This window comes from Anabrus simplex, chromosome 2 (assembly GCF_040414725.1).
Source record: "Anabrus simplex isolate iqAnaSimp1 chromosome 2, ASM4041472v1, whole genome shotgun sequence".
NCBI lineage: Eukaryota > Metazoa > Arthropoda > Insecta > Orthoptera > Tettigoniidae > Anabrus > Anabrus simplex.
The window spans coordinates 553,809,277-553,834,263 of NC_090266.1; the positions used below are offsets into that span (position 1 = coordinate 553,809,277).

Sequence of the window (24,987 nt, forward strand, 5' to 3'; positions counted from 1 at the left end):
TTACTGTTTTCGAAAAAATGATATCCAATCTAAATTCTGTTCCTGGTAGTATAGGACAAAAAGTGAAAGAAAAAATAAATTATGTAACTTCAAAAAATCCTGGTTATAAACAGTTGTGCGATATTCGAGACATTCTCGAAGGAAAACCATCTGTCACACCAAGAGACTTGCCTCTTTCTGTGGAGCAGTTATCATTTATATATACCCCAATAACACCTTGTGATGTGAAAAGAAGTTTTTCACGTTACAAAAGTGTTTTGCCAGACAACAGATGATGTTTTCAGTTGAAAATTTGTGCAAAGTGATGGTTGTGAACTGCAATTCATCACTCAGCATTGACAGCGGGACCATTTCTGCTTCAACCTCCAAGGAATAAATGTAAGTTTATTGTTATCAATACTAACCTGACTCGTCTACTGCCATATTTTTATTTTAATGGTGCATATTTTTTGGCATATTTTCAAGTTTTTAAGAGCATATTTGCATACATATTTATTAGTTTTTTGGGGCATGAACATCCGAGCCTTAGTTATAACTTACATTAATGAAGTACTGCTCATGTGGTGGTTCTCTCTCTCTAGACCACCTAGGAGTGCGATGCAGTGCAATGCACTGTCACTGACATTGCACCAGCTGGTTAGTTTAATGGTAACTTTCCTCTCGTGATGTCATTGGCCATCATGGATTTGTAATTATAGTTTTTATTATTATTATTATTATTATTATTATTATTATTATTATTATTATTATTATTATTATTATATTTTGAATTCTTCTGAATGATACAGGGATGTTTAATAAGCATTAGTGAATTAATGAAATATAATTTAATGGAGTTTGAATAAATACATCCATCTTCATTATTGACTTATGCCTTTCAGCATTCAGTCTGTGAGCCTCTGCAAATTTACTATATGATTCCAAAATATTATATTTGTAACTACCTCTGTGGCCTTGTTTATTGCTATACCTCTTATAATTAAAACATTAGAAACTGAGTCTAACAGAGGTTGCGTTAGTCTCCCTCTACTTCTCTTACCCTACATGACCAAGTCCAATATTCTCATAAATAACCTATCCTCCTCCATTCACCTCAAATGACCCCACCACTGAAGCTGGTTTACGCGTAAAGCTTCATCAATCGAGTTCCCTCCTAACTTACCCTTTATTTCTTCATTCCGTGTACCCCCCCTCTCCTGCCATTGTTCCCTCCTGCTTGTACCAGTGATCACTTTCGATACTTTCATGTCTGTTACTTCTAACTTATGAATAAGACATCATGAGTCCACCAAGCTTTCACTCTAGTAAAGTGAAGCTGGCCTGGAAACAGACGGGTGAAAAAAAGATAGTTTAGTCTCGGAGCTGACTTCTTTCTTACAGAATATTGTTGATTGCAACTGTGAGCTCACTGCATTAGCTTTGCTCACAAACTATACTACCATCCTGGGAGAATATACATCCTAAATACTTGAAATAATCTACCTGTTCCAGTTTCGTACTCCCACCTGACATTCACTTCTCTTAAGTTTCTTATCTAGTAACATCACTTTAGTCTTGGAAAGGCTAATTTTCATATCATACTCATTGCATCTATTCTCAAGTTCTGAGATATTAGATTGCAAGCTTTCAGCACAGTCTGCGGCTTAGACACCAAGTTGTCAGAATAGGACAAACGGTTTACTACATTTTCATCTAACTGAATCCCTCCTTGCCACATTAAACCTTTCATTAGATGATCCATGTAAACTGTGATTTACAAAGGTGTCCTAAAGTACTTTGAACCAAAAACTCATCAAACCATAAATTCTCACGACAGCCCAATTGTCAACATTTATATGCCTTTGATTGTCTTTAATAATCTACCTTTAAACCTACAATCCTCCAGTACGGCTAACATTTCCCTTGGTATTCTATCATATGGCTTCTTTCTTTTGGTGCAAATTGCTTTACGTCACACCGACACAGAAGGTCTTATGGCGATGATGGGACAGGGAAGGGCTAGGAGTGGGAGGGAAGCGCCCGTGGCCTTTTAAGACCCCAGCAATTTCTTGGTGTGAAAATGGGAAACCATGGAAAACCATCTTCAGGGTTGCTGACAGTGGAGTTCGAACACACTATCCCCCGAATACTGGATACTGGACGCACTTAAGCGACTGCAGCTATCGAGCTCGGTCATATGCCTTCTCTAGATCTACGAAACATAACTACTTCTCTCACAGAATTTTTCAATTACTGGGCACATACTGAAAATCTGATCCTAACAATTCAAACTCCATCAAATTATATCATTCATTAACTCACTAATGTTCATTAAACATACTCTAAATCATTCAAAACAATTTAAAATATTAATAATAATTATTATCATTAACAACTATAATTACTATTCTGCGAAGGCTGATGACATCACCAGAGCATGATGTTTACCGGTATCCTTTCACTTGCCATTACAAGTCAGCTGGTGCAAAACCAGTGACAGCGCAATGCACCACATCTCACTCCTAGGTGGACCAGTAAGGAGAGAAAAACCACAGGTAGTTCATTCATAAAAATAACATTTCAACAATTATAAGAAAAGTTGACACAGCTTTTAACATAAATGCTTTTATACTTCTTAATAATATTTATGAATTCATTAAAAATTAAAAGTGTGATTTTACAGAATCTGATAATGCATGTCATTCTATTTTTAATTTTAATTTTCTTTTTCAGGTATAATCTGTCATTAAATGTTTTCTTTTTCAGATATTTTCTAAATATTATTTATTCACAAATTAGTTTTGACAGACTGAGAACCTAACAGTTCTAGATTCATTTTGCAATAGTCATACTGTATAATGAAAATTGTAACAAACGCACAATCTAAGCCTTCATGGTGGTGTAGGCTACCTGTTCACTACTGAAGTTTAATAAGATCAGTTTGAAAGTATACAACAATTTTTAAACTCAAAAACTCATCAATACTAACAATGTACAATCACAGAATGCACAAATAATAAAATATAAAAATAGTAAAAAGAATGAATTGAGAAAAGATACACAGTACATGCATTAAAAATAAATGTTATATGTTACATTAACAACAATTAATTCAGAAATACAAGCTCACTCTAAAAGAAATCAAGTTGATGTACGAATTACAAAGGCTACTTTTTAATTAAGGACCGGTTGTCTATTTCTTACGAAATCCCACATGTTCATTCTTTCATGCATGTGCACTGAATCCCAGCATCCCTTGCGCACAAACACACTTTTGTTGCCACATTGGTACTGTGTTACTGCTTCGTAGTGTGCAATGGAAGTCGTAAAGACAGTCAAGTGGCCCACCGTGTGAGGGACAGCAAGGAATGTTCCACCGGCAGAGATTTATCACCAGATCTTTGAAGTGTACAGCCCCAACGCTATGAGTGACAGCAAATTCCGTAAGTGGATAACGTTGAGGGTTGGGAGAATGTTCGCAATGACCCATATTCAAATTAAAGTCCCCTTGTGGGTGGGAGTGGTAGAATAACACCCACGGTATCCCCTGCCTGTTGTAAAAGGGGACTAATAAGAGCCCCAGGGGCTCTCAACTTCGGAGCATGGGTTGGCGACCACAGGGCCTTTAGCTGAGTCCTGGCATTGCTTCCACTTGTGCCAGGATACTAACTTTTATCTATCCTATCCGACCTCCCATGGTCAACTCTTGTTCTTTTCTGACCCTGACAGTATTAGAGCATGTGATATAAATCATTTTTGTTCCGTATTGATGATATTTAACTTTAAATAATAACAATGAGTTATTTTATTAACTCATTGTTATTATATATAGTATTAGAGCACTCGAGGCCTAGGGAGCCTTTCATTTTGACACCCCCATGGCCCTTGTCTTTCTTTGGCTGATATCTACACTTTTTACACTGTCAGATCCCTTCTATTTTTTCTCACTGATTAGAGTTATATAGAGGATGGCTGCCTCATTGTACTTCCTCTTAAAACAATAACCACAACTGCCACCTCAAATTAAAGTCAAAAACTTTCCACCTTTCAATCGATATAATTTATTATATTGTCATTGATGATGCTTAATCATAAGGACCAGTTTTGTTTCCCATTAAGATACATAGTGACATATAAATTGACAAGATACACACTGAATTAAAAACACATGTAATGAATTGATGAAAAGTTTGTAAAAGCACATAATGTTCCATGCTGGAATGTTCTCTGTAAAATTTTGTCAGAAAATTTGAACTACAGAAAGTTGTGCATTCAGTGAGTTCTGAAGAAGAAGAAGAAAAGCATTGAGAAAATATACACAGTAGATGCATTGAGAATAAATGTTGTATGCTACATTTACAACAATTAATTCTTTTTCTGAAGAAGAAACACACTATGTCTTTATATTGTGGTATTCTACTTACAGGTAATTAATAACTTTAAAACCTTGAGCAATGTACTGTGCGTCTTTTCCTTGTCGACAAGTAAACTGAAAAGGAGGGGAAACGCCTTGATTGAAAGCTGTAGTTCTCTATAGATATCTTGAATTATATGACTACTACTACTACTACTACTACTTAAGACAGCCACCATGGAACATCACGTTTTCATAAACTAGAGTCCATGCGGACACTTCTTCTTCTTCTTCTTCTTCTTCATGGGGCCTCTAAATGTTAGTTCCTAATTAGCATCGACCTCTAAGATCTTCTGCTACCATGTTATTCCTTCATTCTCACCTAGATATACCTGCTCCCTTCACCAAGCTGCAGGATGTTCTTATTGGGTCTTCTTGGAATTTTTTCTCTCTCTCCACTGGGTAGTCCTAGTGTGTACAGTCCGATTCTACCCAGCGCCTCACATTCAAAAAGTATGTGTTCAGCTGATTCCTCTGTTTCATTGCATTTTCTACATATATTGTCTCTTATTACTCCAATTCTATGTAGATGTTTTTTCAGATGGCAGTGTCCTGTCAACAGTCCTACTACCCATCTTATATTTACTCTGCTGAGTTTCAACAGTTCTTTAGTATACTTCTTGTTTGATCCTTTTATCAGTTCCTTTGTAAGCCTGCATCCTGGAGTATTTTTCCAGTTCTCCATTTGTTTCTTTTGTACCCATTTTCCTATGTAGTGTCGGGCTTGTCCATAGGAAATCCTGCATACAGGTTCTGGGCCTGCAAAATATGTTTCTGCCCCTTTCCTGAACAGTTTATCTGCCCTTTCATTTCCTTCTATACCTGCATGCCCTGGTACCCATATTATTTTGACAATGTTGTACTTTGAGAGCTCCAGGAGAAGTGAATGGCAATACCAGACAATTCTGGATATTATCCGGACTGCTTCTAGTGCCTTAATGGCCGCTTGGCTGTCCGTAAAAATGAAAATGTTCTTATTCCTATAGTTCATTTTCAGATTTTCTTCAAGACGTGATAGCTATCACTTCTGCTTGAAAGACTGTAGTGTGTTTGCCCAGGCTCATCTGGATTGATCTCTCAGGTGTTCCCCATTGATCACTCCTCCTGTACCATCCACAGTCTTTGAGCCATCAGTCCACCACACTATATCTTCTTTTTCAGTATTCCATTTGTTGATATCCCAGTCTCTTTTTTTTTTTTTATTATCTGGGTCTCAAATAGTTTTTCAAAGTTGTTCTTTGGTATCATATGATCAGAAGGCATGTGTAGAACTTCCTCTGTCATTACTCTGTTAATTTTATAGTGTCCTAGATTGGGTCTTTGTGTATTCCAGCACTCTGATTGTGCTAGTCTATATGAACTCATTCTAGCCTGTCTTTTTATGAAATTGCTTATTGATGGGAGGTCTAGTAAAGTATTCAAGGCTTCTGTCGGCGTAGTTCTCATAGCCCCAGTTATAGCTATGCATGCCATTCTCTGTAGGCTATCCAATCTACTACTGACTTTTCCTTGGCTTACTTTCTGCCACCAGATGATTGCAGCATAGGCCATCAATGGTCTAATGATCATTGTATTTATCCACATTACCATTGATGGTCTTCTAAGGCTCTATGTCTTCCCGACATCTCTTTTACATGCATACAGCAAGTTCTTGGCCGGGGTTATGTTCCTTTCTATATGTGGATTCCAGGTTAGATTTTTATCTAACACTACACCTAGGAGCAGTGCCTGTTCTTCCATATATATCTTGCCCAAAGAGCTTTAGTAATCTCTTTCCCTCTAATTCCCTCCTTCTTGTAAAAGGGACCTCAGTTATCTTTATCGGGTTGACTGATAGTTGTTCTTCCCGACACCAGTTCTCCACAAGGTTAAGTGATCTTTGCATGAGGTCCTGGATGACACTCATCACCTTACCTCGTACCACAATCACTAGGTCATCTGGGTATCCTTGTGTATAAAAACCTTGTTCGTTGAGCATAGCTATGATTTTGTTCACCACGAGGTTCCACAGCAGAGGAGAAAGAACTCCTCCCCGAGCACAGCCTCGGGTGGCCCTAACCATCAGCGTTTCTTCAAACAGGGTTGTTTTTATCTTCCTTCTAACATGGATTTAATCCATTTGATGATAGTTTTACTCACCTTGCTCTTTTCCAATGCTTTCATCATAGAGTCATAGGTTGTATTGCTGAAGGCTCCTTCTATATCTAGAAATGCTGCCAGTGCAATTTCTTTATATTCTAGGCTTTCTTCTAGTTTACAAACCAACTGGTGGAGTGCTACTTCAGTTGATCTGCCAGGTCTATACCCAAACTGATTTTAATGTAACGTTCAGTTCAGTTGCACCATTCTTCTGATATATTTATCCAGAATTTTCTCCATTGCTTTCAGCATGAAGGAAGTTAAACATAATGGTCTGTATGCTTTGGCTTGGGCATAATTTGCCCTTCCAGGCTTAGGTATGAATACTCCTTTAGCTTCAGACCATGAGTTCGACACATACCCTAAAGCTAGACTAGCTCTGAAAAGGTCCGTCGGGACATTGACGAGTATTGCCCGTCCTTCCTGTAGGAGTATCGGAAGTATCTCATCTAGCCCCACAGCCTTTATAGGATGAAACGTGTCTTAGTGCCCATTTTACATGGTTATGTTTTATTATTGTGTTGGCACAGTTCCATTCTACTCTTCGAGCTCCGGTCTCTGTTCCAACCGTTTCTTCTTCTGTCATCTCCTCAGCCTCAGGAAAGTGACACGCCATTAGTATCTCCAGCCCCTCCCCACCTGAGTAAATGACCCATCTGGTTTCCCCAGTGTCCCCACTTGATTTATATGGGTTGCTTTCAGAACCTTCTGGAGCCTTGCTGTTTCAGTGTATGATTCCATTTTCTCACAGAACAGTTGCCAAGATTTTCTTTTTGCTTTCCATATCTCTAGGTTATACTCAGTGAGTTTTCTATGATATACGTCCCACATACCATTTCTAGATGATATTCTATACAACACCCTAACCTCTTTTTTCATTTTGGCTAGTTTGTTGTTCCACCACCTTACTTTTTTGGTGTTTTTCTTTTCTTTGAGAGGACAGTTTTCATGGAATGAGTCTATAATGGCCTCTTCTAATAGTTCCACTGCCTCATCCAATTCTTTCTGTCCTCTCATGTTAGTTGAAATTTTTTTGTACAGAATTCCCTATAACTTCTCTGTATCTGTCCCAGTTAGTTCTTTTTGGGTCTGTATATCTCAGTCCCACATAGTCTTGCAACTATTGCAAATTGGATGTGCTGGTGGTCTGCCAATGATGGTTCCTCCACACCTTCCAGTCTTTAATAAAGTTTGCAATATGTGTAGTGCTTAGTGTAATGTCTATTATCTCCCTACGATTTTTATTTATAAATGTAGGCTTGTTTCCTAGGTTTAGTATTGTCAACTCAGTTCCAATAATAAACTCTAGTAAAGACTCACCTCTTGCATTGCAGTGTGGTGTGAATTTGCATCTGCTCCAAGGACTAGGTGCTCGCCTTTCCTCTTTGCGTTGCAAATTAGGTTCTCAACTTCTTCTGATGGGGCAAATTAGTTGAGTCATAAGGGAGGTATACAGAGCCTATGGTTATTTCTCTGGGTCCCTCCCAATTTCCGAGTTTAATCTTGGCCACGGTTAAGTCCCGTGAACAGTGTTCCTGCAACATAAGACATTTTAATTTCCTGTTCACATGAAGACATGTTCTGGGTATTTCTGATGTTGTATCGTACATCAGCTTACTTCCAGATTCCGCCAGTCCTGCTACTCTGCCCTTGACTACCCATGGCTCTTGAATAAGGGCCAGGTCAATAGCCTCAGATTTTAACTTCCTGGTGAAATTGGCCACAGCTGTTTTTTTTTTTATGCTGAAGATTGGCCTGAAGGACCTTCAGCTCCATCTTTATCAACATTGGGTTTCGTTTTTCCCTTAATGACTTGAAACTTCATCTGCCCAAGTCCGAGCTTAGCCTTAAGGCTTCTCTTTTTGAGCTCTTCAAAGTCTCTTTCACCAAGGGCTAAAACGACTGTCCTTCCTGTCTTATCGATTGAAGTGGCATTCAGCACTCTCCACACTTGTGTTAGAAGTTTGGTATCATGCTGACCGATTCTGACAGCAGTCTGCTCTACTGGAGCTTCTGTTGCCATTTCTTGTTTTGAGTCAGCAACAGCCTGTCCAATTGGGACTTCTGTTTCCATTTTTTCATCTTGGGCTTGCTCCTGGTTCTGCTCTACTGGAGCTTCCTTGGCTTCCCTTGATGTAGAAATTTTTGAAATTGATTCTTTATAAGCATCCATATTTGAATCAATCATAGGGTTTTTGCCCCTTCTTGGGTCCTGAGCATCGTTTTCACCATCCACGGTGAGGCATACAGCCAGACATTGTCCTCCCGCAACTCAAGCTCTCCGTAGCAGAGACCACGCCCCTCAGTCATCCATCCAGCGGTCCGCCCCTGGCCCGAACCTAGCCAGGTTCGTTCCCCCTTCAGTAGGCCTAATCACATGGTCTCCACTTGGCATTATCATGACTGAGTTCACAGCCATGTCTTTCCCCCTAGGTTTGGATTGCCCCTTTCCCAACCCGCGGCTCGTCCAGGCTGCGTAGAGCAAAGTGATGTGTTGGTTCCCGCACCCCGCAGTGAGCCTTCACCTCAATCACCAGCCCCACTTCACCTGAAACACGATATCGCATGTGGAGGAACCATGGATGCCTCTATAGCATGTGTGCACTTCCAAGCCTTGACTTGGGCTAGTAACAATATGCGGATACTTAATAATGAAGTCTATCAGACACATGCTCTAGTCGGCCATCTCTGATGAGCAACGATATTGTGCGCAAGGTTGACACAACCCTACTGGCAAATAACACTGTTAATAATATCCTTTCTGTCCCTTCACTTTCCACATGTTTCAAGGTCAGTTATCTGCAAAATTCTGTCAGAAAATTTGAACTAGAGAAAGTTGTGCAATCGGTGAATTCTGAAGATGCCCACCGAGGAACACAAAATGAAGAGATGCACCAGTGCTTTGAAATTTTTGACCTGGTATCATGAGAAAGGTAATGCACTACTGAACCATCTCATCACAGGGTATGAGACACAGGTGTCCAATATTGCCACTGAAAACCAACAGCAATCAATAGAGTGGCATCACACATCATCTCTGACGAAAGTGAAATTCAAGCAGAGTTTCTCAACTCTCAGGATGCAAGATTATGGCAATCGTATTTCAGGACAGCTCAGGAAAGATGTGATGTTCTGAATGTGGACTTCATGCTGCCAGGAACAACAATCATTGCAGCTGCATATTGTGCAACCTTGACAAAACTTTGAAGCACAGTCCAAAATAGATACCTCAACCTTCTATGTGCTGTAGAGTTGTTGCTTCATGACAATGTAAGACCTCTCTCTACGGCTCAAACGTAAGCTCACATTGAATCATTTCGTTTGCAGCAATTTGATCATCCCTTTTGTAATGGACTCGTCACATCGCCAGCATCTACTTCCAAGAAAATTCGCCACGCACTGATCTTCATCATTTTGTTATTGCTATGGACTCACCTTTATTACAACAACACACCGTATTCTTCACTGCAACTGGTAGTGAATAACCTGATTGTTAATATTTATTGAAAAACTATACCCTGCATGGATGTCAGCTCTATTCGTCTATGCCGTCCTCTGTCAACTGACTGCTGGCAGGCTGGCTTACACTCCTGATGACGTCACCCGATACTGTTTTGTTTGCTATTGCACGCTCCCCTAACATCTAGAACCAACTCGACTTGCCTCTCCTCAATTCTCCCCCTCTACACATTCATATATAAACCAGGCTTTGCTCCAACTTAATTGAGATGGATTTTGCCTGTGTAGAGGGTGGAACATGGAATGTCCTCTCCGTTATTGTGAAGCTGTGCACTTCAGTGCCTTTTCTGTTCAAGTGCAATGAACTTCGAGATGAGGAGGTATGACAAACACTTTTATTCATTCTTTTAAACTTGCAGTCTTGAAGGAACAACTTTCCTTTTTATAAATTAAATCTGGGAACATGGCATCTCTAAGCCAAAACTTCACCCTTTTTCTCTATCTGGTTTACAGATTATCTCAGAAACAGGGTGCAGTTCGTTAGTTGTATGGGAGCAGAAAGCACGTTACAGACTATAACAACTGGTGTGCCTCAAGGTTCTGTTCTAGCACCAATATTATTTCTTGTATTTGTCAATGATATTGGTAACTTGCCGCTGTTCGGCAAGTTGTCATTATTTGCTGATGACACAAATATTTTCTACACAGGGAATTGTACATATAATCTTGAAGAAAAGATGCAACATGACATATCTTTAATTCAGACCTGGCTTACTACCAACCGACTAAGAATTAATCATAATAAAACTAACTATATCATATTTCACAAACCATTATGTACATTTCCTCTGGACATCAACTTGAGTTTCTATGACCAAGTGGTACCTCGTGTTCAATCAACCAAATTTCTAGGACTTAGCATAGATGAGTCGGTAACTTGGGAGAATCACATCACAATGCTGTGTGATAGAATAACTCCTGCTATTGGTGTACTCAGCCGATTAAAATACAAAGTTTCTCGTGGACTGTTGAAGAGTATTTATCATGCACTAATTGAAAGCCACCTGAATTATATGATTCATATCTGGGCATGTTGCAGTAAAGAACAATTTGAAAAGATCAGTATCTTACAGAAAAGAGCACTGAAAATACTCTTCAACTTACCCACCTTAACACCAACCATACAGGTCTACCAGTATTGTAATGTGCTGTCACTAGATGGTCTTCGTAAAAAAGCTTCAGCTATTATGTTGTATAAATTGAAAAATGGACAAACTCATTCGAACACACTTTGCAACTTGAATTCTGACATACATTCATACAGTACAAGAGGATCTACTAAAATTCACTGTAAATCATCGGTCTACTAAGTATGGCACTAATTCTTTCTGGCATTTTTCTGTAAAGTTTTTCAATAGCCTTCCTGAGCATATTCGAGAAGCCGCTAACTTACCTGTCTTTAAAACCAAGCTTGTTAATTTTCTAAAAGTAAAAATGCCAAGCCTATAGAGTACTGATTTAGTATACTATATCACTGCTGTTCATATTTGGTTTCTATCACTAGGATACCTTAATATTATTTTTATTATTCTTCATTGTACAGTATATTATACTTTTGTCCTAGAAGCTGATGTTCTAAAATCTCATCTTTGTTGCCAAATGTAATTAATATTATAATTATTCATTGTACAGTATATTATATTTTTGTCCTAGAAGCTGATGTTCTCAAATCTCATCTTTGTTGCCAAATGTAATTATTTGAACTGCACCATTATGAGCCTTGGCTCAGGTGCCTCTTTTGAAATAAATAAAATAAAAATAAAAAATCTATGAACTATGGTAAACTATGAACTCTGTTGCAATTCTCTTTTGAGCTGTGCGTGTTCTATGCTGGTGCCTTTGCGAGTCCCATGCGTGTCTACGTATGACCGGTGCTTCGAAATTATGTTTTCAATATCTGTGGCTGAATGAGACTGTCTTTAAACAGCCTTCTTGGGTGACCGTGATTTGGATAGGTTAATGAACTTTCCAAACAACATCTTCATGGGGATAGACTGTCCATATATGCAATTCCCTTTTAAAATAAACTTTCTTATGGACTTCACTGCCGAAGACCTTTTCTATTGGAATGTGTGTTTTCTCTTTTATTTTTTTGAGACTGTAATTGTGTAACATTTTGGATTTACTGCTCAGTTTATTGGCTAGTAGTTAGGTAGGCATATTTTCTGTTTTCTCTCTTTCCTCCTCCTCCCCCTGATTCCTTTTCACTTACTTTCTCTCTATGTATACTTTATTATAAAACTGATTATAGTTATATTTAGATTAATGGTAGGGAAAATGGCATATTTGTACAAATTAGTGATGTTCCAAGAAAATTTGTAATGATTTTGGTTTCATTCTCTCTTGAATACATTTGTAATCAAAATTTATTGTGGTTTTCACTTTTCTTTTAATCTCTACCATTCGTATTCCTCACGTAACTTGACACACTCGGTTATTCGGAGGCTTACTTGCGTTGGTTTCCACTGCGCCGTATTTTTCTGTCCCTTTTTTATTTTTTTATTTTATGGGGTGTGTCTGCTATTTCTATGGCTACTCCTATTATCTTCACCTCCACGGCCTCTTATTACTCATTGTTCGTAGCTGGATGATTACGGAGTACTGCGTACTGTACAAACTTGGGTATTTCCAAATCTCCCTGTGTCATATCACTGCGAACTTGTTTTATCTACCTATATTATCTCAATGACAGTATGGTAGCAGAGTTAATATAATAGTGTATCCAATAATTACTCCCAACACTATCTTGTATCACTACAGGCTTCCAGTAGAGGAAAACGAAACCTGTTATTATTGACAACGAAAGCACAGCCAAATTTTGGTTCTACCCACGATCCATCCATGTAAACAACTACCAGCCAACAACGGATAGGAAGAACCACCGACAAATGGAGGGGTCTGTGTTCTCTTTTGGACCGGTGTGCAGATCCAAGATTACTTCAGGTCGTTGTATTATCCACGGAGGTACCCTACTTGGTCGACTGACAAGACAAGGAACCGAAGGTACATCAAACAGTCTGTGACTGCTATCCAAGCGTATTCCAACCGGTCACACTGCTTAAGGATAAGCAGCGTACAGCCAATGGTTTCCATTGTGGAATATGCAGGGATAGCTTGGGCGAAGTGGAATATATCACAAATTTGCAGCATAGGACAGAAACATTTGCTGGTGCCATGTGGTATCATAGGCCTTTTCTAAGTCAAAGAAAACAAACACCAATTGCTGCTTTCAGAGGAGAAAAGTGTCCTGGATAGAACTCTCCAGGCGTACCAGGTAGTCAGTGGTCAAGAGAATGGCTCGAAAAACCACATTGGTACTCGGACAAAAGTCATCTTTTCTCCAAACACCACATAAGTCAGCAATTCACCATTTTGTCAAGCAGCTTACACAAACAGTTTGTCAGACAAGTAGGTCTGTAACTTCTTGTATACTTAGGATTTTTGTTAGGTTTGAGGAGGAGAATTACTATTCCCTCTCGCCAGCTTGTAGAATGTCCAGGTAGTGAACGCTGGGGTGACCATTGCCGTAATTTTTAGCATGTCTCTCCTTTCCAAGGATTGTCATCCTCGCATTATCATTGCATTTCTTCACCCATGAGTTGGTAGATGGTACTTCGGCAAAGAATGGAACTTCTCTCCCTTTGTGAGGGTAGTTACTTCAAGCATGAAATTTCTTTAGTCGTAGAGTTTCTCGGTTCTTCGGATGCCTATTGAACAATATAAATAAATAACATTTTTAAAAGATAAAGAAACTAAAACCAGTATTAAGGCAACATTCTTAATGTTTAACAAATATTAGGACTAGCTCAAAAGCAAATATTGTGAAATACTATGAAATATTACATAAACAACAAAAACAATGGTAAAGAATTATGCTTTGGCAGTCCAGAATAATAAACATGGTAGTCTTATGGGTTTATGCCATGCGAAGTACCACTGGGAAATTTTTTTGTTTTGTGAAGACTTTGCTCTGCTTCCTCGGAATTAAACCACAACTGACCATGACTGTTCTAGCAGTGCTGAATGATCTGAATTTAACTGACTGTTGCTCTATGGATGAAGTGGTACCTAGTCTTAGGCAAATAGACAAATCAAAGGACAGGGAAGAGAGCTTTAATGGCTGTCAACCAGGTATTGCTTAACTGATAACCAGTGTACCTGTTCAAATTATTGGGATTTTTGCATACTTCTGCTGCTTCTCACATGATGCTAGACCAATCATGCTTTACATGGGTAAAAGCTTGAGCATACTGGAACATGATATCATGACCCAAAGATAGGGTGTGCTCTGCTATTGCTGATTTCTCTAGCTGACAAACGAAAATGATCAAGGAAAGGGAAGAAAGAGAAGACTAAAGATATTTCTTCCATTTCCCTTTCTTAATCCAGCTTTCTTCTTATCTGTACTTCCCGTATAAAGACTGAAGATCTGTCAATATGTCCTCTCAATGAGTGTTGATGCCAGCCCTCCTGATGAAAACTAAGATCACGTGATTGCTTGAATCATCTGTGTCTTAGAAAAAATGGATATAGAATCTATGCGAAGACAGAAGTGTATGAAGATGTCATCGTGTGTTTTCAAGTTTCTTCTTATTTCCTCTTTCTGCAACTCTCTCTTCCCACACTACCTGCCATTGTGTTTATCCTATTTTGAGTTCCTTTTCATGTTAATATCTTGTATATATGGTCTGACTACCAACTGACTGACCTGATTACAAAGGAAAAAGCAAAGGCACCATTTTTTAAACAAATAGTAACACAGAACTGACATACATCACCCTCATGTCTCTCTGTATAGGCCACCTTCTTCTGACTGTATTCATACAGGTTTCTTGAATCATCTTCTTCTTCTAAGTAATATCTAATAGAAGCAGCCTCAAATACATCATCGTTCAAACGATAGAACACTTGTAGAATATAAACACTCCAATCATGTGATGGATGACCATATATTCCAACGGTGATGGGTCGAATGAAACTAGAACAAGAGAAAAATGCAATGAAATTAGTTTATAATGTCTTAATGGAATATTTTTTTAATAAAACTGAAAAAATTTACCAAAACAATGAATAAAATATGGCCTCCGTGGCTCAGGCGGCAGCGCACTGGCCTCTCACCGCTGGGTTCTGTGGTTCAAAACACGGTCACTCCATGTGAGATTTGTGCTGGACAAAGCGGAGGCAGGGCAGGTTTTTCTCCGGGTACTCCGGTTTTCCCTGTCATATTTCATTCCAGCAACACTCTCCAATATCATTTCATTTCATCTGTCATTCATAAATCATTGCCCCAGAGGAGTGCGACAGGCTTAAGCTGCCGGCATAATTCCTATCCTCGCCGCTAGATGGGGGCTTCATTCATTCCATTCCTGATCCGGTCGAATGACTGGAAACAGGCTGTGGATTTTCATTTTCATGAATAAAATATGGAAATGTTCATTTGATACGTCAGTCAGTATACAGGTACACACACGTATATTTACACTTATAATTTCCAATGAATTCTGGCAGGAAAGATGAAATCATCAGTACATATTATACCAATGCCATCCTTGGAACATCAGGAACAGAAACTCATACTGAAATCCATACATAATCTTATCCCTTCCACATTACTTCCTGATTTAATGATGTTCTTAATAAGCCAAATTTTGGCTCAGCAAATTTACAGAAAAATGTTAATGTCTGTATTCAAGGAATTCATAATGTGCTCAAGCCACAATTAATCACAATAAACTACACTAATATGTGGTATCAACATAAAGAGTGAATGAATGACCAATCTGCATCCACTATATTTCTAGTTCCATATACCTCCACAAAGTACTATAATTTACACTAATAGCAAGCCATGCAATGTGCGGAGTTGGGAAGTAATTGAGAAAAGGTAAGTGAATTACTTGTAACAAATACTTTGTTAGTTATTTCAGTAGTACTTGTTCCTTTTTACTTGCAATTTACTTCATAAAATAAAATTGCAAATATTATGTTCTAGCATCTTAATACATTCAACATTCAAAAGGAATTCCTGTATGTCTGCAGAGTGATTTTAAGAGAAAGAATGACATGACCCTGCGTAAAGAATGTGTCCTGGAACGTGTAAAGTGTCCGCTTAAGGTAAGTGGACAAGACTAATGGCGATGTCCACTGTCCGGAATTTGAGGTGTCCGCTTAAATGAGCTTTATTTAACACGTGTGTTATGTAAAATGAAATTGGTTCCATGGGAAAATATCCTTGTAGGGAGGTGTCTGCGGAATAAAGTTGCCGTTAGCGAGGGTTTGACTGTAATAAGAACAACAATAATAAGGGGAGCACTAGAAATAAAACACCTAAAAGTAAAATACATCATGGTAATTGTGGGGGCATGGCATGGCAGAAGGTCAACAGACTGACTAGCCAGCTGGATTCATGCCAAAGTCTTGTAACAACTGGCATCCTATGCTAGAGTGGAGAGCAGTGAGGACTTCATCAAGATAAATTTCAAATTTTTAAGGGTTTAAACAGTTTTTAAGGGTTTAAACAGAAATAATGTTTATACATTTTTAAATATTTTGAGCATGATTTGGTAGAATCAGATGACATTCTTTCTAGAAGAAAACATGTCATTCTATTTTAATCAAGTTGTTTCTTTTTCAGGTACAATTTTGTTACCATATGTTTTCTTTTTTCAGGTAGTTCATAAATTAATTTATACGAAATTAGTTTTGGCAGACTGAACAGATATCGATATAGTGTTTGAACTGCCCTCCATAGTGTCATCACAAGATTTTGAATGGCAGAAGAAACAATGTCTAGAATGGGCCTGATCAGTGGAAAGGACATCAGTTTGAGAGGACCAATAGATGGAAGCTGATGTAATGTTAGTTTTGCCAGCCATGTACCATGACCTCACAAGATTTAAATGTACTTACCTGAGACAAGTGAACGGCACGGAGTCGCAATATAAATGAGATGAATATGTTTCCCTGTGATGTAATGTTGATGAGATGAAAGAATTGATGGAATATGGGTAAATAGTGATATATGTGAAGAAGAAAAACTTGCAAATATTGTGAGAATTGGGTTTTCAGCAAGAAATATTGTGAATGGCACAGGGCCAGGGTCTTTCATCCCAAGAGATGGTAAGAGAAAGAGACAGGGTGGTTGCATACCTCATGCTGAGCGAAGTTAATGGCCTCACCTGGTCTTAACAATTACGATTGCAACATGGCAAATCACTATCAAAACACAGATGTTAAGAATTCTCCAAACTACACTCATTTTAAAGTCTACTTAACGCTGAAAGCCCATTGTTAGGTAATTTGGCATGAACAAATTTTCAATCTCATTTTCTAGCCCAGCCTATAGTCAAGAGACGATTATGGAGCGTAGTCATCCACCATTTTTAAGGACATGGATTCACATTTGAGACATAGCCAGAGACCATTATTTCCTTTCGGCAGCTGTTTGTTTCCCATGTATTTCCTTCTTTCAGGGATAGCTTAATATACGTTCCATGTCATTTATGTCCAATTCTATTTTATCAAAAAACAGCTTCTGACCTCATAATGCACAGCCATGACTTCATGCACAGACTGAATTTTATCTTTTGTTGGGATTTATATCTGTGATTACTTTTGCATATGTTAAGGGAAGATTTGATTTTAGGTTGTTCGTCTCATTCAATTTATTTTCAATATGTTAATGTGTGTACCCAATACAGGGAAGTAATTTGAAATGTCAGCAAGTTTTCATTCAGTTGTCACTGCAACTAATAAGAGTCCTGTGGCTCAAATGATCCAAAGGACAGCTTATCTGTACCACTAATACTACGCATAGTCAGTCGTGATAATAACCACAAACTACTGAACTTTTCACAAGGAAAGTGTGGCCAAGTCTTGGGAGCCCAGAGCTTAATGTAATATTTTCTAGTTTTTATGTTGCTTAGATTTAATACAGAGGTGGATTCATAAGTCATGGCAACAATTTTTTTATTTCCCATCATTGTGCCAACACAAAAAAAACCTTGGGAAGTATGTTACATGACCTTCGTAATGTTTCCACCAGATGGGGTCTGACTGCACCGGTCTGGACATTATCACGATCCCGATATCAGTCAATAAAATAATGTTACTGGTTTTACATCCCACTAACTACTTCGTTATGGTTTTCAGAGATGCCACAGTGCTGGAATTTTGTCCTGCAGGAGTTCTTCTACGTGCCAGTAAATCTACCAACATGAGGCTGACATATCTGAGCACCTTCAAATATAACTGGTCTGAGCCAAGATCAAAACTGTCAAGTCTGAGCCACTCAGCCCAGCGGTATCAGTCATCTATTGACAGCTGTGAGCAATGGAAGTAACCAAAGGTGAACAGCATTCATACACCAAGATAGCCTTTCTCCGCAGCTATAATGCTCGAGAATATCATGCAAAGCTATGGCCAGCATTGCGTAATTATGGTATACCCTATCGTACAATGCGAAGGTGGGTGGGTCGGGGTCATGGCCTTCAAACAAGGAAGAGGGTCAACTGCCGATCAACCTTGCAGTGGACGTCCTGTGTCAGCTAACTGTGATGTATCGGTGGCTGTCATTGAGCAGTGCCTCCTAGAAATACTCATTGACCCAAAATACTGGTATTTCTGCTTCCTCAGTGTGCCAAATTCTACGGCAGGACTTAAATGTGCGAAAGATAGTTTCAAAGTAGACTTCATGGAGGTAGAGAAGTGGACGTGATACGAGACGTGTTGCATCAATCTGGAACGATTCCACCGTGAAGGAAACTGCATGCTGACCCGCAACATTGCTATTGACAAAAGATGGGCAAGAGCATACAAACCCGAATTAAATATCAATCCAGTAAATAGCGTCACTGTGGATCACCACAGAAGCATAAGGTACGGCAAAGTCCATCACCCAGAAAGCTGATGATAATCTTGGCATATGACAGTCAAAATTTTTAGTGGGTCATCCAGTTCCCCATGACAAACTGTAAATGCACAGTATTACCTATCATTTCTGCAGTATTATCTTCATCATGCAGTGTGACAGAGACATTGAGAATTATTGGACAACACTATAATCCTATATGACAATGTCAGACTGAACACAGTACACAGTTACCTGTTGTTTACAGCATTGGGGATGGGAAGTCTTGCTACACCCTATATATTTCCCAGATCTTAGTCCTTGCGACTTTGATCTTATTCCTAAACTGAAAAAGTCACTGCATAGGAAACGCTCTGCCGACACAGGATATTGTAACTTGCATTTCGGCATAAAGTAGCGCACATTAACGAAATGCATGCAACCTATGGTATTGTCCGTATTTCCCATCAATAGCAACGAACTGAGGACAACTTAGTAGACTACTGTGAAGGATATTAAGGCGACACTCCAGAGATAAAAAATGATATTTTGGTCATTTTGGCAAACATTTTTCTCAAGACTGGAATTGAAAGGATTGAGTTTCTTCTTTCTTGTAACAAAGTTATTCTGCTGAATTCAAACAATTTATCACTTTAATAATGCTTTGTTTACCAGTCTGCACACAGCAGAAATTGGTGTGGCATCTGCAAAACTGCTTTGTAGGTAATGATGTCATTGTCATGTTTCCATTCAATCAAATTTGCCTGTTCTTTGCAATTATGCATCCATGGGATGGGCCAACAACCCCCCCCACCTCTCCTGATATAAGTATTTATGCAGAATCCAGCTGTAAGATCTAATATTTCTGAATGAATTTATAAAGCCTGTTACGGACTAATATTTCAGTACTTGGCTGTTACTGAGCAACATTGTATGCTTGAATTGGTATTCCTGACAGTAGTACCGACAACTGTAAGTTTTGTTATTCTTGTATGTTCAACCTTTTTTGTGAGTTTTGTGGTGGAAGCCAGTCTGTTCACTTTTGTGAAGTACGTGCACAAGTAACCTCTTGTAGTTGCGTATCAAGATACTATCATTATTGAAAGATAGTGTGCTGTAATATTTGATAGCTTTTATCCAAGGGAATAAACAAAAGTGTTGCATCAACTGCACCTATAGCCAACATTCATGACATGACAAACTGCAATCCCCATAATTTCGACTCAGGAAAAGATACATTGTGAAAAGCAAAATGCAGATGAATCATTTTCCGTTCTTTGGAGAAGGAGAAGGAGAAGGAGAAGGAGAAGGAGGAGAAGGAGAAGAAACAAGCTTCCAGAGTTACCAATATTAATACAGAAGCTGCTAAGAAAGAAAAAGAAGGAAAAACATATCGTTCTAGTGACTTTTAGGTAATGAATCAGGAAGAAAACGTCACTTGAACTTTGCTTTAATTTTCCTGCCAATTGTAATTTTACATTTAAATCCCATTTTTCTCCCATAATATTCTGCCAAATGTAACAAAATTTGTGTGGTATATGTATCACAGCTATATTAGAAAACCTGCATTTGGAATTTTCTTCGATTGCAGAATTTTTTCAAGTAGTAGGGATTTTTAAGTCCAAAATTTTAGAACATAAAAATTACACAAACTTTAGTACAATATATCTTTTCACATAAATTATGTACAGAAAAATTGATATGTAGTGCTTTTTAAAGAAGTATTATCTACCTAACTACAAATTTTCATTAACATGTTAAATAAATATTATGAAAAAAATGGAATTCAAAATTTAAAAAACAAAACTTTATTTTGGCAAAACTATTAATTATATATAAATGAAATGTTTGTGATATCTCTACTTTTATGTAGGTGACATTCCGACAAAGTTTCAAGAAAATCCATGCATTAGATAAAAATATCCTTTCATCTCCAGAGTGTCACCTTAACCAAGAGGTGATGCGTCAACAAATGCTATTAAACAGGTTGTATGAGAATAAACCAAAGATTTAAACATGTTATATGGGTATTGGATGTTAAACAGATTGTAAGAGAATAATGCAATGACTTACAAATGTAATACTGATAAAAACAGGTTTTATGAGAATGAAACAATGATTTTAAAATGTTCTATTTCACCCTGTCCTCTTTCACAGATTCATGCATCCATACCCCATGAAGTGGCACCATTACAATTTTCATGAAACACACTTTCCAGTGTATAAATTTAATTTCGTGTGTTGGCACAATGTTAGGGAATAAAAAATATTTGCCATGTCTTATGAATCGCCCATCATAAATGTGTTTTTCCCATTTTCCCAGATATGAGCCTTTTCATTTAGTTAGAAAAACATGTGCCCTTAACCTCTCAGCATGGTGAATTTAAATGCCCGGTCGTCTCTGTGCTGCAAGAGGAGTTCTGAGCATGGTGTTAAATTTTCTCAGATTCATGCACGGCTTCGTTCAAAGCAACATAACTTTGATACTATTTTACAGATTTCGATAAAACTTTAACATGCACTTTTTTTTGCTAGTGGCTTTACGTCGCACAAACACAGATAGATCTTATGGTGACGATGGGATAGGAAAGGTCTAGGAGTTGGAAGGAAGTGGCCGTGGCCTTAATAAGGTACAGTCCCAGCAATAGCCTGGTGTGAAAATGGGAAACCACGGAAAACCATCTTCAGGGCTGCCGACAGTGGGATTCAAACCCACTATCTCCCGGATGCAAGCTCACAGCCATGTGTCCCTAAGCGCATGGCCAACTCACCCGGTGATTATTATCTTTGGGGAACCCCAATGGGCACAGTTTACCTAAATAATCCCCATATTAGAGAAAAAGTGCAAAACAGTCCATTACTGAAGGAGGAATTATAGAAGGTGGCAAATAATTTGTTTAAATGATGTGAGGGGCATGTCTTACTGCAGTAGGTAATTTTCTAAAATATCCTAAATAAAGGGCGAGGCTGTACCATGAGGCCACGGACGCTTCCTTCCAACTCATAGGCCTTTCCTATCCCATCGTCGCCATAAGACCTGTCTGTGTCCACCGCCACACCTGTAGATATCTATATATGCAGCAAACTTCCCTGTTATTTATTTTTATTCTTTCCGTCGTGGACTTTTGGCACTATCTGGGCGATAGCTCACAGCTGTGCGCCTCTAACCACATGGCCAACTCGCCCGGTACATGCATTTTTTAGAAAACTCCATTCTTTAAGAAAAAACACATTTGTGCCCATAGAGTAGTATGGCCATTTAAGCACACTGTCTTCTGTGGCCTATAGAGGAGTAAAGTCGTTTAGCACACTCCGATTTACTTGTGTTTTTGGAGACCAGAAGTGTTCCACATAGAAGTTTCTTTTTCTTCCGATAGATGTCTCGAGTGTCCTCTTTTCTTGACACTATAAACCCTCCCTTTGTGTTCTTTTACTCATTGTTTACAAGCTTATTTTGGCTCTTCTCAAACTGATTGAAACTGCAAGTGACAATGGTTGCATAGTAGACAAAGCTTCAAAAGAGTAAATTTTGTAGTAATAAGAGTGATTCCAGAAGAAGAAATGTGTGATATTTTTCATAACAATAAGTGATAATCTGCTAGCTTCAGATTGTTCAAGTGAGTGTGATTATGTGCACATTTAAAGCATTGGAAAGGTGAATAGTAATCTGGACAGGAACAATGAGCAAGTTTCCATTCTGTCATCCACTAGCTAGAATATCTGATGTACGTACAAGTGTAAATAAAAAATAATGAGGAAAATGATGTTACGTCTTTTGTAAATATTTTTTTCAATGATGATTTCTTTAATATGCACTAATGTAGAACTCAGCAGTCAAGTACGTGGCTTTCTAAAAATGGTAGAGCCACAGCAGTGGCAAGCTGCTCAGGCAGCTGGTAGCGAAGGTGTTAATAGTTAAGTTTGGTTTGGAATGTCTTGAAACCTCCCTCAAAGCAGGGAGCCACTTTGCAGTCTGGACAAGAAAACACTGTCACTCTCCTAATTTCCTGCTTGTAGCCATGACATACTACAGCCTCCATGTTGGCAGCAACGATGTCAGAATATTGGCACGTTTAGTAATTTCGAGGACCACTACAGTCCGCGAAGAACCAGCTATTGTTTAGTAAAAACTAACTAGGGGCAAATTTAGCCTATAACATTCTAAATTCCACTGTTTCACACTGTATGATTATGTAAGAATCCTAGGCAAAATCAGTAAATTTTAGTAGCCTGCTTCTACATAACCAAATTTAGGGTTAAAATTGGAACTGCTATGATGAGAATTAACATAAAGTGGAGAAGCCGAGTTGAGCATAAAGGCAGTAGTTTATGAACCATAACAAATGGAATTGTGGGCATGTGTGTATGCTACAGATGACAAGGTGCCACTAAAGTGTCAATCAGAGTAAATATGAAAGAGTCCAGTGCTCGTCTAGAGGCATTCATGAAAGTGTGCGAAACCAGACATGTGGAAGCAAAGAAACAATTCAACTCATTTTAGGAGAAATTGAAAGGACAATTAGATTCTCAGTACGAAACTGAAGAAAAGTTTGAGAAATTAGACTCGAGCACAAAGCAGGACAAAGAGGAATCACACAGTAAGAGAGCACAGGACAAGGAGGAAATACTCACACAGGTAACTCAGGTTAGAGAATGCTGCGATAGGAGTGTGGCTCGACTGGAAGAGAGCACAACCGAAGTACGAGGGTTGGAACAGTGTCAAATGATTGCAAAGAAATTGGAAATTTATTGAACATCTCCCTTTGTAATTTATTCCAATCCCTAACTCACCTTCCTATAAACGAATACTTGCCCGAATTTGTTCTCTTGAATTCCAACTTTATCTTCATACTAGCTGATGTACCCATGCTTCACTACGGAATTCTACTTTGTATACAGAATTCTAGGTTAGGGAGTGTTCATGTTGTGAGTAAGATTGTATTACATTGCATAGCTCTTAACGTTACCCTAGAAACGCAACGGGGAAATCACCAAATGTCTTTTCTCATATGAAGACTGGATTAGGAAATTTTCATTGTAATGGTAGGCCCGCTTACCTACCATCAATCACGATCAGATTGGAGAGTTTTCATTATAATGGCAGACACTCACTCTCCACCTGCCTTTTTACATCCTCAGGATCACTGTCTTAGTGATTTTCCCACCTGAAATGAACATACGTCATTACAATGACATCAGCAGGAATGGCGCGATTAAAAGCAATGCTTTCACATGTAATACTCGATCAAATTAAAAACCACACATTTTCTTACTTTAAACGAACAGTACTACACTGCCGATATAACAGTCCAAAGTTCCAGAGATGGAAAGACCAAGCCACAGACAGCCATGATCCGTGAGCGCTCTTCGTCTTTTTTCGGCAGGAGGAGCGAGGTCGAACAGTGGAGAGTCCCACGGCAAAAACTATGCCCTTTTACTAATATATTTCCAAGGAGTATCCGATGAGTCGGAAAATCTCAATTCACTATACTGGCGACAGAAAAATCTATCTGACGGGAAGCAAGTTATTCCTCCAAGCCAAGGAGAAACCCCCTTCTCACTGCTAATTTGGAATAAAATAAATGTATAATTTAATAAAAGTGAAGAGGAAGAAGCTTTCTTAAGAAATGGGTCTTTTCAGGGTTGAATTTTGAGTTATTTAGTGAATTGTGGTGCTATAATTTGGAATAGGGCTAAAATGTAATTCTAGACCAGGTACTACTACTACTACTACTACTACTACTACTAAGCGAGCCTCTGCCATCAGTGCACACTGTTCATTCAAAACAGCGCGTCAGAGTAGGGATCAAATAGCTGGAATACTATGATGATCCAGTGTGTTACATACCAGCAGTCAGAAAATGTATGAACCAGAGGAATGGCATGCTAAGGAAGAAAATTTTTAACTCCCCAGCTATTTCCTGCCAATATTCAGTCAGGCTGTTATACCTGGTACGCAGTAGTAATCCCATCAATCGGAGTTGAATGGCACCATAAGAGACAAAGAACATCATAACAAACACTGGTCAATGTAATGTTATTGTTGATCAATGTTATGAGCTTTCAATATTGTAGGCCTTCACATTTA

At 38.5% G+C, this 24,987-nt stretch overlaps 1 protein-coding gene across 6 annotated transcripts in view; it reads right to left on the reverse strand.

Moving 5' to 3' along the window:
• Nucleotides 1-24,987, reverse strand: part of LOC136862924 (UPF0669 protein C6orf120 homolog) — a 271,519-nt gene that overhangs the window by 15,648 nt on the left and 230,884 nt on the right. For all 6 annotated transcript variants that reach the window (XM_067139213.2, XM_067139209.2, XM_067139215.2 and 3 more), the window contains one exon: nt 14,825-15,029. In XM_067139213.2, the coding sequence (XP_066995314.2) occupies nt 14,825-15,029 (205 nt within the window). The remainder of the gene's footprint in view (nt 1-14,824; nt 15,030-24,987) is intronic.